Source organism: Drosophila suzukii, chromosome 3 (genome assembly GCF_043229965.1).
Source record: "Drosophila suzukii chromosome 3, CBGP_Dsuzu_IsoJpt1.0, whole genome shotgun sequence".
Classification (NCBI taxonomy): Eukaryota; Metazoa; Arthropoda; class Insecta; order Diptera; family Drosophilidae; genus Drosophila; species Drosophila suzukii.
In genome coordinates this window covers 45,186,236-45,201,478 of record NC_092082.1, presented here as the reverse complement: position 1 = coordinate 45,201,478, position 15,243 = coordinate 45,186,236, and the positions used below count along the sequence as shown (strand labels likewise).

General features: G+C 37.5%; 1 protein-coding gene across 1 annotated transcript in view; it reads right to left on the bottom strand.

Annotated features, from left to right (window-relative positions):
- Positions 1–706: 706 nt before the first annotated feature.
- LOC139352800 (trichohyalin-like) overlaps positions 707–15,243 on the bottom strand; it is a 30,732-nt gene continuing 16,195 nt past the window's right edge. Inside the window, exons 3-4 of the mRNA XM_070995430.1 lie at positions 2,862–3,176; positions 707–1,593 (exon numbers count right to left, since the gene is read on the bottom strand). Coding sequence (XP_070851531.1) covers positions 707–1,593; positions 2,862–3,176 — 1,202 coding nt within the window. The remainder of the gene's footprint in view (positions 1,594–2,861; positions 3,177–15,243) is intronic.

Genomic DNA, 15,243 nt, shown 5'->3' with positions numbered 1-15,243 from the left:
ATACAGACATACAGACATACAGACATACAGACATACAGACATACAGACATACAGACATACAGACATACAGACATACAGACATACAGACATACAGACATACAGACATAAAGACATACAGACATACAGACATACAGACATACAGACATACAGACATACAGACATACAGACATACAGACATACAGACATACAGACATACAGACATACAGACATACAGACATACAGACATACAGACATACAGACATACAGACATACAGACATACAGACATACAGACATACAGACATATAGACATACAGACATACAGACATACAGACATACAGACATACAGACATACAGACATACAGACATACAGACATACAGACATACAGACATACAGACATACAGACATACAGACATACAGACATACAGACATACAGACATACAGACATACAGACATACAGACATACAGACATACAGACATACAGACATACAGACATACAGACATACAGACATACAGACATACAGACATACAGACATACAGACATACAGACATACAGACATACAGACATACAGACATACAGACATACAGACATATAGACAGTCAGACAGACATTTAGACAGACAGACAGGCAGAAATTCAGACAGACAGACAGACATTCAGACAGACACACAGACAAACAGACAGACAGACAATAAGACAGACAGACATTCAGACAGACAGACAGACATTCATGCTTCCCTGTTTCCACTAAGGCTTCTATACTGACTAACTCTTTGACTTATATTTTGAATTGCATCGATGGCTGCTTGTCGAGCAGCTATACGTGCACTTCGTCGAGCCAGTGTATTCCTCGCCTGCTCGACGACCCTGCGATCCCTAACACTTCTAGCTGTAGCTCTCCTAGCCCTATCCTGCGCTCTTTCCAACAGGCGATCCTGTGTTGATCTAACCTGTGCTCGTTGCACGGTATTTGCTTCTTGCTCACCCGCACGATACGTAGGATCCAAGCGCCTAATTGAACGACGCCGAGTATCGGCTGCTTGCTCATCCGCACGGAAAGCAGGATTCGAGCGCCTTTCCGAGTGGTCAGCAGTATTTTGCACCAGCTCTGTAGCTCGGACTTGGCTATTTTGCCGCCTAATAAAACGAAGCCTTGTATCGGCTGCTTGTTCACCCGCATGAAAAACAGGATCCAAGCGCCTCCTCAAGTGGTCAGCAGTGTTTTGAGCCTGCTCTGTAGCTCGCACTTGGCTATTTCGCCGTCTAATAGAACGACGCCGAGTATCGGCTGCTTGCTCATCCGCACGGAAAGCAGGATTCAAGCGCCTTTCCGAGTGGTCAGCAGTATTTTGAACCTGCTCTGTAGCTCGGACTTGGCTATTTTGCCGCCTAATAGAACGACGACTAGTATCGGCTGCTTGTTCACCCGCACGAAAAACAGGATCCAAGCGCCTCTCCAAGTGGTCAGCAGTGTTTTGAGCCTGCTCTGTAGCTCGCACTTGGCTATTTCGCCGCCTTTCCCTACGGTTCGCTGTGTCTTGATCCTGCTCTATATCTCTAAGCTCGCTAATCTGTCGCCTTTCTGAACGACGCTGAGTATCGGCAGCTTGTTCGACTGCACGAGCGGTAAGATTAAGGCGTCTTGACCTACGAGACGCTGTATTAACGCCCTGCTCTTCATCCCTGACTAAAATATTTTCCCTTCGCCTACGATGAGCTTCTACTTTTTCTATACTCTCCATCTCTGCATACTCAATGTTTTCCCTATTTGCCCTATTTCTTAATAATTGATTCCTAGCTCGTTGAGACGCAGTAGGTCTATTTAAACGAGGCATTTTTATACAATTTTTTTAATTTCCCCAATGGAAAATATACCTTTAAAATATTAATAGTAAATATAATTTTTTAAAAAGGATTATATAATAAAATTAATAGAACTATTTTATTAGTATATAGAAATATTGAAAATGTAAAATAATATTAATCAAAGAAAAAGTCTTTAAAAAATCCTAGTCTTCAAATATTATTATAATATCTATTTAACTACCTAACAAATATTATTAAAATATTAAAACACTTAATTAAGTGAATTTAATTATAAATAGCCTTAATTTATAAATAGAATTATAAGTGTTAGTCTTTAAAAAGACTAAAACTTATAGGACTATTAGATAATAAATACGTAAATTTATAAAATATAAAAAAAGCCTTTAAAAAGGCAATTTTTTTATATTTCTATAAGTAAGAAAAAAGTGCGAAGCGATTAGAAAAATTTAAAATCAAAATTTAATCGGAAAAAGATTTAAATATGAAAATATAAATATTTATAATTGTCAATGAAACTACTTTAAAATGAAAAATGAACAAATGAAAACAATTTAAAATTGGAAATTTACCAGAAAAAATTTACAACATGAAAATAGAAATGTTTGTTATTGTTAATAAAATTACTTTAAAAAGGGTACTTAGCAAAGTGCGCAGCAACCAGTCATCAGCAAATCGCGGCAGCGACGTCGGCAAAAGCAGCAACAACTCGCGTGCGCGCAACAACACAAATTTATGTTAACTTTTAGCAAAGGAAAAACACAAATTTACGTTAACTTCTTAGCAAAGGAAAATTAATTTATTGAGTTTACGTTAAATTGCCTGCAAAGGTTAATTTACGTTAGGAATATCGCTTTTAAATTGGAAGACACTTGAAAAATTCGCAAAAATCGCATTCAGCACACGGGCAGTAGATTCGCTTACGATGGTTAGGCGTAGACTAAAGAGATAACAGAAGATTTACAGCGCTGTAAAGTTTTTGCCCGCCAATTTTATGTGCTCGGACTTGGCTATTTTGCCGCCTAATAGAACGACGACTAGTATCGGCTGCTTGTTCACCCGCACGAAAAACAGGATCCAAGCGCCTCTCCAAGTGGTCAGCAGTGTTTTGAGCCTGCTCTGTAGCTCGCACTTGGCTATTTCGCCGTATAATAGAACGACGCCTAGTATCGGCTGCTTGCTCATCCGCACGGAAAGCAGGATTCGAGCGCCTTTCCGAGTGGTCAGCAGTATTTTGAACCTGCTCTGTAGCTCGGACTTGGCTATTTCGCCGCCTCTCCCTACGGTTCGCTGTGTCTTTATCCTGCTCTATATCTCTAAGCTCGTTAATCTGTCGCCTTTCTGAACGACGCTGAGTATCGGCATCTTGTTCGACTGCACGAGCGGTAAGATTAAGGCGTCTTGACCTACGAGACGCTGTATTAACGCCCTACTCTGCATCCCTGACTAAAATATTTTCCCTTCGCCTACGATGAGCTTCTACTTTTTCTATGCTCTCCATCTCTGCATACTCAATGTTTTCCCTATTTGCCCTATTTCTTAATAATTGATTCCTAGCCCGTTGAGACGCAGTAGGTCTATTTAAACGAGGCATTTTTATACAATTTTTTAAATTTCCCCAATGGAAAATATATCTTTAAAATATTAATAATAAATATAATTTTTTAAAAAAGGATTATTTAATAAAATTAATAGAACTATTTTATTAGTATATAGAAATATTGAAAATGTAAAATAATAGTAATCAAAGAAAAAGTCTTTAAAAAGACCTAGTCTTCAAATATTATTATAATATCTACTTTAACTACCTAACAAATATTATTAAAATATTAAATCACTTAATTAAGTGAATTTAATTATAAATAGCCTTAATTTATAAATAGAATTATAAGTGTTAGTCTTTAAAAAGACTAAAACTTATAGGACTATTAGATAATAGATACGTAAATTTATAAAAATATAAAAAAAGCCTTTAAAAAGGCAATTTTTTTATATTTCTATAAGTAAGAAAAAAGTGCGAAGCGATTAGAAAAATGTAAAATCAAAATTTAATCGGAAAAAAATTTAAATATGAAAATATAAATATTTATAATTGTCAATGAAACTACTTTAAAATGAAAAATGAACAAATGAAAACAATTTAAAATTGGAAAATTACTTTAAAAAGGGTACTTAGCAAAGTGCGCAGCAACCAGTCATCAGCAAATCGCGGCAGCGACGTCGGCAAAAGCAGCAACAACTCGCGTGCGCGCAAAAACACAAATTTACGTTAACTTCTTTGTAAAGAAAAATTAATTTATTGAGTTTACGTTAAATTGCTTGCAAAGGTTAATTTACGTTAGGATTATCGCTTTTAAATTGGAAGACACTTGAAAAATTCGCAAAAATCGCATTCGGCACACGGGCAGTAGATTCGCTTACGATGGTTAGTCGTAGACTAAAGAGATAACAGAAGATTTACAGCGCTGTAAAGTTTTTACCTGCCAATTTTATGTGCACGGATTTTCGGTCCTTTTCCCCGAAATATACTTCTCTTTTGGCGCATAAAAATGCACAAAGAGAAAAAATGCTAGGAGCAAAAAGCCCTCCCTCCCGCGCCCTTTCTATTGTTTTTGCAATTTAAATCATACATTAACCTGATCGGAATTTGGTAAATACAACTGGTAGACCAATGAACTGGTGTTCGGGTAGAGCCAAAAGGGGAAAAAATTAAGTTGTTTATTATTCAATAGAGTAAGTTAGCCGCGCACTGTGCTCTCTCTTAGCGTTGGCAGCGCTTTTCATTCTCATTTTCTTGTCCCGCTTTTGTTTCAGCCTGCACCAAGTAAGAGAGAGCATGACATAAAACAGACTGAAAACATTTATATTAATGTATGTTTGTTAAGCATCAATAAACAACAAAATAATAGCAATTAGTAAATTGGCCAGAGGACAGAGGGGAAAAGGACAAATAGTTTGAATTGCTAAATATTCAATAGAATAAGTTAGCCCCGCACTGTGCTGTCTCTTAGCGTTGGCAGCGCTTTTCATTCTCATTTTGTTGTCCCGCTTTTGTTTTAGCCTGCGCCAAGGAAGAGAGAGCAAGACTTAAAACAGACTGAAAACATTTATATTAATGTATGTTTGTTAAGCAACAACAGATAGCAAAATAATAGCAATAAGTAAATTGGCCAGAGGAAAGACGGGAAAAGGATAAATAGTTTAAATTGTCAAATATTCAATATAACATGTGAGCCACGCACTCTGCTCTCTCTTTGCGTTGGCAGCGCTTTACATTATCATTTTTTTTGTTTCAGCTTGCGCCGAGAAAGAGAGAGCAAAACATACATAGTTTAAAAGAGTTATATTCGCCGCGCAATTCAGTTTGCAACTATTTACACGCAAACATACATATGTAAATATATGTCATTATATGGCCTGACGTCATTGCTTTTCCTAACTCCTTGGGAAATTTGTAGGCGTTGGAGTGGGCGTGGCAAATATTTTATGGGACAGTCTATAGGTATTGGTTAAAACAGTGCATATGCATATCTGATCTGATATCTGAAGACAGAACGATTTACAGAGCTGTAAAGTTTTTCGCGCCAATTTTGCGTGCTCGGATTTTCGGTCCTTTTACTTCAATCTTCCGTCTCATTTGGCCCATGTGAATGCACTGCGGTAAGAGCAAATGCAAAGAGCGAAAAGCCCTCCCTCCCGCGCCCATACCATTGTTTGTCAGGCACTTAAATCTTATATTAACCTAATCGGAATTAAGTAGACCAATAACATGGTGTAAGGGTAGAAAACAGGGGAGTCTAAAACGACGAGCAAAACATAAAATAGACTGAAAACCTTAATATTTATGTATGTTTGCTTAATATGAACAATTTTAGAGCCTATAATGTTTTCTTCAATTTAAATGTTTCATGTTCAATTTAAAAGTTCTAATCGCTGCTTAAGTCAGTTTGCAACTATTTACATACAAACATGCAGAAATAAAGTGATGTATACATATGTACATTGTCTGAGTGACGTCTGACGTCATTGCTTTTCTCAACTCCTTGGGCGGTTTGTGGGCGTTGGAGTGAACTGGCTATTTTGTTTGACAATCAAAGGCATTGATTAAACATACAAACAACATAAATAAACATACATATCTTTAAAAAGACAACAGAAATATGTACAGCGCTGTAAACTTTTAGCCCGCCAATTTAACGTGCACGGATTTCGGTCCTTTTCCCCCAAATATACCTCTCCTTTGGCGTATAAAAATGCACTAAGAAGGGAAAAAATGCAAAGAGCAAAAGCCCTCCCTCCCGCGACCATGCTGTTGCTTTTCAGCAATTTAAATCTAACGATAATCAGAAATAGGTAATTGAAATTGGTAGACCAATGAATTGGTGTTAGGGTAGAGAACAGGAGTAAATTGTTTACTATTAAATAGAATAAGTTAGCTGCGCACTGTACGCTCTTATCGTTTGCAGCGCTTTTCATTCTCTTTTTTTTGACCTGCTCTCTCTTAGCGTTGGCAGCGCTGTAATTGCCATTGTTTATTTGACCAGCATTTGTTACAGCCTGCGCCAAGAAAGAGAGAGCACAACATAAAATAGAATAAAAACATTTGTATTAATATATGTTCGTTGAACATATGCTATGCTATGCTTTTGTTTCAGCCAGCGCCAAGAATGAGAAAGCAACACATAAAATAGACAAAAAACATTTATATTTATGTATGCAACAATTTTAAGGCACATTCTGTACATTTAAATATACATAAATGTTTGCACTAGTTATTCAATAAAATATTGGGTTGAATAGCTTTGTTTGAAAAAGTTCTATTCGCCCCGGATATTAGCTTGCAATTTTTACACCCACACACATGCATAAATACATGTGTATGTATGTATGTCATTTTCTGGCTCTAGTGTCAAGGCTTGTATTAACTACCTTGGTTTGAGGGCATTGGACTGAAAACGGGAAAGTTTGTCTGGCTCTGACGACATAGCTTTTTTTCTTGGAAGGTTTGTGGGCGTTAGAGTGGGCGTTGCAAATTTTTTTTTGGGTCAATCGATAGGTATTGACAAGACTAATACATTTCAGTTAAAATGTTCTATCTAGCATCAAAACTGTAGGAGTTACAGTTTTGGGCGGTTTGTGGGCGTTAGGGTGGGCGTGGCAGTCTACTGAAACAAACTTGCGCTGCGTTAGAAGCTCAGGAATCTGTACGCCAAATCTCAATAGCCTAGCTCTCATAATTTACGAGATCCAGCGTTCATCCGGACAGACAGAAGGACAGACGGACATGGCTAGATCGACTCGGCTAGTCATCCTGATCAAGAATATATATACTTTATGGGGTCGGAAGCGCTTCCTTCTGCCTGTTACATATTTTCCGACGAATCTAGTATACCCTTTTACTCTACGAGTAACGGGTATAAAAATATGACCGGTTTTATGTCATTGATTTTAATTTTGCTAAAGTTTATAGAAAAGGGCCTTCCTCCATCTCTAAAAGCCCATAACTTGGTCAAACGGACTCGGATTTCGATATGGCATACCTTTATGGGCTTGTGGAATGAGTATGTTGTTATCTGCATTAAAACATTTAACTTTAAAGGTAGTAAAATATATTACAGTTTTTATGTCATTGATTTTAATTTTGCGATGGTTTACAGACATGGGCCTTCTTTCCATCTTTAAAAGCCCATACCTGGGTCAAAATGACTCTGACTTCGATATGGCATACCTTTATGGGCTTGTGGTATGATTATGCAAAATGGTATTATGGTATGCAAAAAAATATATAACTTTAAAGGTAGTAAAAAATATGACCATTTCTATGTAATTGATTTTAATTTTGTGCAGGTTTACAGAAATGGGCCTCCTTTTAAACTTTAAAAGCCCATAACTTGGTAGAAAGGACTCGGATTTCGATATGGCATACCTTTATGGGCTTGTAGAATGATTATGTTGCTATCTGCATTAAAATATGACCGTTTTTATGTCACTGATTTTAATTTTGCAAAGGTTTATAGAAGTGGGCCTTCCTCCATCTTTAAAAGCCAAAAGCTTGGTCAAAGGGACTCTGATTTCGATATGGCATACCTTTATGGGCTTGTGGAATGATTATGTTGTCATCTGCATTAAAAAATTTAACTTCACTATCAGATACCCTTTACTCAGCTAAAGGGACCAAAGGGAAATGGAGATATGCCAGCAGCAAATCGAGATTTAAATACGTCACCTACCGGCGGTAGACAGATTTAAGCGTTATGGGCGTTAGAGTGGGCGTGCCAAAATAGCATCAAAACTGTAGGAGCCACAGTTTTGGACGGTTTGTGGGCGTAAGAGTGGGCGTGGCACATTGTTGAAACAAACTTGCGCTGCGTAAGAAGCTCAGGAATCTCCACGCCAAATCTCAATAGCCTAGCTCCCATAGTTTCCGAGATCTCAGCGTTCATCCGGACAGACAGACAGACGGACAGACGGACATGGCTAGATCGACTCGGCTAGTGATCCTGCTCAAGAATATATATACTTTATGGAGTCGGAAACGCTTCCTTCTGCCTGATACATACTTTCTGACGAATCTAGTATACCCTTTTACTCTACGAGTAACGGGTATAAATATGACCGTTTTTATGTCACTGATTTTAATTTTGTTATCTGCATTAAAACATTCAACTTTAAAGGAAGTAAAAATATGATACCCGTTACTCAGCTAAAGGGACCAAAGGAAAATGGAGATATGCAAGCAGCAAATCGAGATTTAAATACGCCACCTACCGGCGGTAGACAGATTTAAGCGTTATGGGCGTTAGAGTGGGCATAATTTTTTGGATCAATCGATAGGTATTGACGAGACCAATACATTTCAGTTAAAATTTTTTATCTAGCATGAAAACTGTGGCTGTCACAGGTTTTGGCGGTTTGTGGGCGTTAGAGTGGGCGTGGAAAACTTTTTTTGGGTCACTCGATAGGTATTAATGAGAAGAATACACTTCTGTTAAAATTTTTATTTTAGCATCAAAACTGTAGGAGCCACAGTTTTGGGCGGTTTGTGGGCGTAAGAGTGGGCGTGGCACATTGCTGAAACAAACTTGCGCTGCGTAAGAAGCTCAGGAATCTCCACGCCAAATCTCAATAGCCATAGTTTCCGAGATCTCAGCGTTCATCTGGACAGACAGACAGAGGGACAGACGGACATGGCTAGATCGACTCGGCTAGTGATCCTGATCAAGAATATATATACTTTATGGGGTCGGAAACGCTTCCTTCTGCCTGTTACATACTTTCCGACGACTTTTGTGGGCGTTAGGGTGGGCGTGGCAGTCTACTGAAACAAACTTGCGCTGCGTTAGAAGCTCAGGAATCTGTACTCCAAGTCTCAATAGCCTAGCTCTCATAATTTACGAGATCCAGCGTTCATCCGGACAGACAGAAGGACAGACGGACATGGCTAGATCGACTCGGCTAGTCATCCTGATCAAGAATATATATACTTTATGGGGTCGGAAGCGCTTCCTTCTGCCTGTTACATATTTTCCGACGAATCTAGTATACCCTTTTACTCTACGAGTAACGGGTATAAAAATATGACCGGTTTTATGTCATTGATTTTAATTTTGCTAAAGTTTATAGAAAAGGGCCTTCCTCCATCTCTAAAAGCCCATAACTTGGTCAAGCGGACTCGGATTTCGATATGGCATACCTTTATGGGCTTGTGGAATGAGTATGTTGTTACTGCATTAAAGCATTTAACTTTAAAGGTAGTAAAATATATTACAGTTTTTATGTCATTGATTTTAATTTTGCGATGGTTTACAGACATGGGCCTTCTTTCCATCTTTAAAAGCCCATACCTGGGTCAAAAGGACTCTGACTTCGATATGGCATACCTTTATGGGCCTGTGAAATGATTATGTTGTTATCTGCATTAAAATATATAACTTTAAAGGTAGTAAAAAATATGACCATTTCTATGTAATTGATTTTAATTTTGTACAGGTTTACAGAAATGGGCCTCCTTTTAAACTTTAAAAGCCCATAACTTGGTAGAAAGGACTCGGATTTCGATATGGCATACCTTTATGGGCTTGTGGAATGATTATGTTGCTATCTGCATTAAAATATGACCGTTTTTATGTCACTGATTTTAATTTTGCAAAGGTTTATAGAAGTGGGCCTTCCTCCATCTTTAAAAGCCAAAAGCTTGGTCAAAGGGACTCTGATTTCGATATGGCATACCTTTATGGGCTTGTGGAATGATTATGTTGTCATCTGCATTAAAAAATTTAACTTCACTATCAGATACCCTTTACTCAGCTAAAGGGACCAAAGGGAAATGGAGATATGCCAGCAGCAAATCGAGATTTAAATACGTCACCTACCGGCGGTAGACAGATTTAAGCGTTAGAGTGGGCGTGCCAAAATAGCATCAAAACTGTAGGAGCCACAGTTTTGGACGGTTTGTGGGCGTAAGAGTGGGCGTGGCACATTGTTGAAACAAACTTGCGCTGCGTAAGAAGCTCAGGAATCTCCACGCCAAATCTCAATAGCCTAGCTCCCATAGTTTCCGAGATCTCAGCGTTCATCCGGACAGACAGACAGACGGACAGACGGACATGGCTAGATCGACTCGGCTAGTGATCCTGCTCAAGAATATATATACTTTATGGAGTCGGAAACGCTTCCTTCTGCCTGTTACATACTTTCCGACGAATCTAGTATACCCTTTTACTCTACGAGTAACGGGTATAAATATGACCGTTTTTATGTCACTGATTTTAATTTTGTTATCTGCATTAAAACATTCAACTTTAAAGGAAGTAAAAATATGATACCCGTTACTCAGCTAAAGGGACCAAAGGAAAATGGAGATATGCAAGCAGCAAATCGAGATTTAAATACGCCACCTACCGGCGGTAGACAGATTTAAGCGTTATGGGCGTTAGAGTGGGCATAATTTTTTGGATCAATCGATAGGTATTGACGAGACCAATACATTTCAGTTAAAATTTTTTATCTAGCATGAAAACTGTGGCTGTCACAGGTTTTGGCGGTTTGTGGGCGTTAGAGTGGGCGTGGAAAACTTTTTTTGGGTCACTCGATAGGTATTAATGAGAAGAATACACTTCTGTTAAAATTTTTATTTTAGCATCAAAACTGTAGGAGCCACAGTTTTGGGCGGTTTGTGGGCGTAAGAGTGGGCGTGGCACATTGCTGAAACAAACTTGCGCTGCGTAAGAAGCTCAGGAATCTCCACGCCAAATCTCAATAGCCATAGTTTCCGAGATCTCAGCGTTCATCTGGACAGACAGACAGAGGGACAGACGGACATGGCTAGATCGACTCGGCTAGTGATCCTGATCAAGAATATATATACTTTATGGGGTCGGAAACGCTTCCTTCTGCCTGTTACATACTTTCCGACGAATCTAGTATACCCTTTTAGTCTACGAGTAACGGGTATAAATATGACCGTTCATATTTATGATGACCATTCATCTTTAAAGGAAGTAAAAATATGACCGTTTTTATGTCATTGATTTTAATTTTGCAAAGGCTTACAGAAATGGGCCTTCCTCCATCTTTAAAAGCCGATAACTTGGTCAAACGGGCTTGTGGAATGATTATGTTGTTATCTGCATTAAAATATATAACTTTAAAGGTAGTACAAAATATGACCGTTTTTATGTCACTGATTTTAATTTTGCAAAGGTTTATAGAAATGGGCCTTCCTTCATCTCTAAAAGCCCATAACTTGGTCAAACTGACTCGGATTTCGATATGGCAAACCTTTATGGGCTTGTGGAATGATTATGTTCCTATCTGCATTAAAATATATAACTTTAAAGGTCGTAAAAATATGACCGTTTTTATGTCATTGATTTTAATTTTGCAAAGGCTTACAGAAATGGGCCTTCTTTTCATCTTTAAAAGCCCATTACTTGGTCAAAAGGACTCGGATATCGATATGGCATACCTTCATGGGCTTGTGAAATGATTATGTTTTTATCTGCATTAAAACATTAAACTTTAAAGGTAGTACATATATGACCGTTTTTATGTCATTGATTTTAATTTTGCGAAGGTTTAAAGAAATGGGCCTTCTTTCTATCCTTTAAAGCCAATAACTTGATCAAAAGGACTCGAATTTCAGTATGGCATACCATTACAAGCTTGAGTAATTATTATACTGCTATCCGCACTTAAACATTTCAATTTAAAGGTAGTCAAAAATATCACCGTTTTTATGTCATTGGTTTTAATTTTGCGATGGCTTACAGAAATGGGACTTCTTTCCATATTTAAAAGCCCATAACTTGGTCAAAAGGACTCGAATTTCAATAGGTCATACCTTAATGGGCTCGAATTTCGATATGGCATACCTTTATGAGCTTGTGGGATGATTGTGTTGTTATCTGCATTAAAATATATAACTTTAGAGGTAGTAAAAACAAGGAAGAACGCTATAGTCGAGTACCTCGGCTGTCAGATACCCGTTACTCAGCTAAATAGAGATATGCAAGTAGCAAAGCGAGATTAAAATGCGCCACCTACCGGCGGTATACAGATTTAAGCGTTATGGGCGTTAGAGTGGGCGTGGCAAATTTTTTTTGGACCAATCGATAGGTATTGACGAGACCAATACATTTCAGTTAAATTTGTTTATCTAGCATGAAAATTGTGGGCGTCACAGGTTTTGGCGGTTTATGGGCGTTTAAGTGGGCGTGGCAAACTTTTTTTCAGGTCAATCGATAGGTATTGATGAGAACAATACATTTCAGTTAAAATTTTCTATCTAACATCAAAACTGTAGGAGCCACAGTTTTGGGCGGTTTGTGGGCGTAAGAGTGGGCGTGGCACTCTACTGAAACAAACTTGCGCTGCGCAGGAATCTCAGGAATCTGCGTGCCTAATCCCAGTATTGTAACTCTCATAGTTTCCGAGATCTCAGCGTTCATACGGACAGACGAACAGACGGACAGACGGACAGACGGACATGGCTAGATCGACTCGGCTAGTGATCCTGATCAAGAATATGTATACTTTATGGGGTCGGAAACGCTTCTTTCTGCCTGTTACATACTTTCCGACGAATCTAGTATACCCTTTTACTCTACGAGTAACGGGTATAAAAACAAGAAAGAACGCTATAGTCGAGTACCTCGGCTATCAGATACCCGTTACTCAGCTAAATAGAGATACGCAAGTAGCAAAGCGAGATTAAAATGCGCCACCTACCGGCGGTATACAGATTTAAGCGTTATGGGCGTTAGAGTGGGCGTGGCAAATTTTTTTGGACCAATCGTTAGGTATTGACGAGATCAATACATTTCAGTTAAATTTGTTTATCTAGCATGAAAATTGTGGGCGTCACAGGCTTGTGGGATGATTATGTTGCTATCTGCATTAAAATATATAACCTTAAAGGTAGTAAAAAATATGACCGTTTTTATGTCGTTGATTTTAATTTTGTTATCTGCATTAAAACATTCAACTTTAAAGGAAGTAAAAATATTACCGTTTTTATGTCATTGATTTTAATTTTGCAAAAGTTTATAGAAATGGGCCTTCCTCCATCTTTAAAAGCCCATAGCTTGGTCAAACGTACTCGGATTTTGATCTGGCATACCTTTATGGGCTTGTGGAATGATTATGTTGTTATCTGCATTAAAATACACAACTTAAAGTTAGTAAAAATATGACCGCTTTTATGTCATTGGTTTTAATTTTTGGAAGGCTTACAGAAATGAGACTTCTTTCCATATTTAAAAGCCAATAACTTGATCAAAAAGACTTGAATTTCGATATGGCATACCTTTATGAGCTTGTGGGATGATTGTGTTGTTATCTGCATTAAAATATTTTATTTATTTATTTATTTATTTAAGATGATAGTAAAGTTTACAAAACTACTACTAACATAGGGAATGTAGTGCTAGCTACGAGGCCTTCGACTACGAATTTATTTACTTAATTTAACAATTTATTTATTTACTTAATTTAACAATTTTTTTTTTTTTAACATTTAGGATTACATATATTTTTAATTTGAGGGATGTGAGGAGTTTTTATATGCTATGATATAATTTTATTTCTTTTAAATATGTTGTTATTGTTTTGATGTTTTCTATTGATGGGTTTCTAAGGTACTGTATGGCGTTAATGTTATTGAGGATATTAAGTTTTGTTTGGGCTTTGGCGGGGCATGAATTAAGGATGTGATCCATATTAATTGGGAAGTGTATAAGGCAAATTGGGCAGTTTTGTGGGGTGGTGCGATCTAAATAATATTTATGTGTCAGGTTTGTATGTCCTAGACGCAGTCTAGTAAATTTAATTTGATCAAGGCGAGTTATTTGTTGTTGTGTTACGTTTGAGTAGAAAGATGTGTGTGTGTTGTTTGTGTTGATGTTTTGGTACCAATTATTGCATTTAACAAGTATATTCTTTTTGGTTTCGTTGAGTTGTTGTTTTAAGAATTTGTTAATGTCTTTTGTGCTTAAGTTTTGTGTGTATATTAGTGGCATATTTAGTGCTAACTTTGCTGCTTTGTCGGCCATCTCGTTCCCTTTAATGTTGCAGTGTCCTGGGGTCCATAAGATTTTGAATTTTGGGTAGTGTTTTGTTAGGATTGATCGGATTAGGGCTGGGTATATGTTATTGTTTTGTGTGTTTTTTATGGCTTCGATGGCTCCTAGAGAGTCGGAGCATATTACGAATTTACCGTGCATTTTTTGTATTATTTTTAGGGCTTCAAGGATGCCTAAGATTTCCGCTGATTGAATTGAAGAGTAGGGAGGTAAACTTCCGAATGCTAAGCTTTCTGTTTCTGTGGTGATTGCGAATGTTGTTATGGAGTTTTGTTGGGATCCGTCGGTGTATATGAAGATGTGATTTTGGAAAAGTGATTTTGCTTCGTTAAAGAGTGTTTGGTATGTTTCTGGTGTTGTTTTATTCATGTTGTAAATGTGTAATGATGTATTGATAGTGTTGCTAGGTAGTTGCCAGGCGGGTTTTAATTTGTTGATTATTTTTGGTTTATAGGGTATGTTGTATTTTTGACATATTTTAATTGATCGCTGAATTGTTGAGGTCCATTTTTTCGTATTCTTTTTTGGTTTAATTAATTTATGAATCGGGGTGTCTTTTGAATGTAGTAAGGATTTAAAGATTTTTGCTGTAAGATAGTCGCGCTTTTGTTCTATTGTTGGTGTATCTGTTTCGTATAAAAGATTGTGAATAGGTGTTGTATAGAATGCTCCCAGAGATAGCCGGATAGCGGAGTTAAATGATGTTTTTAGTTTGTTTAGAGAACTTTTTGAGGTGTGTCCATATATGTGAAGTCCGTAGTCAATTTTTGATATTAGAATTGCTTTTGTGACATTTAGCAGGGTATGTGTGTTACAATTAAATCTAGGGCTAGCTAGGCATTTTATGATGTTCAGTTTGG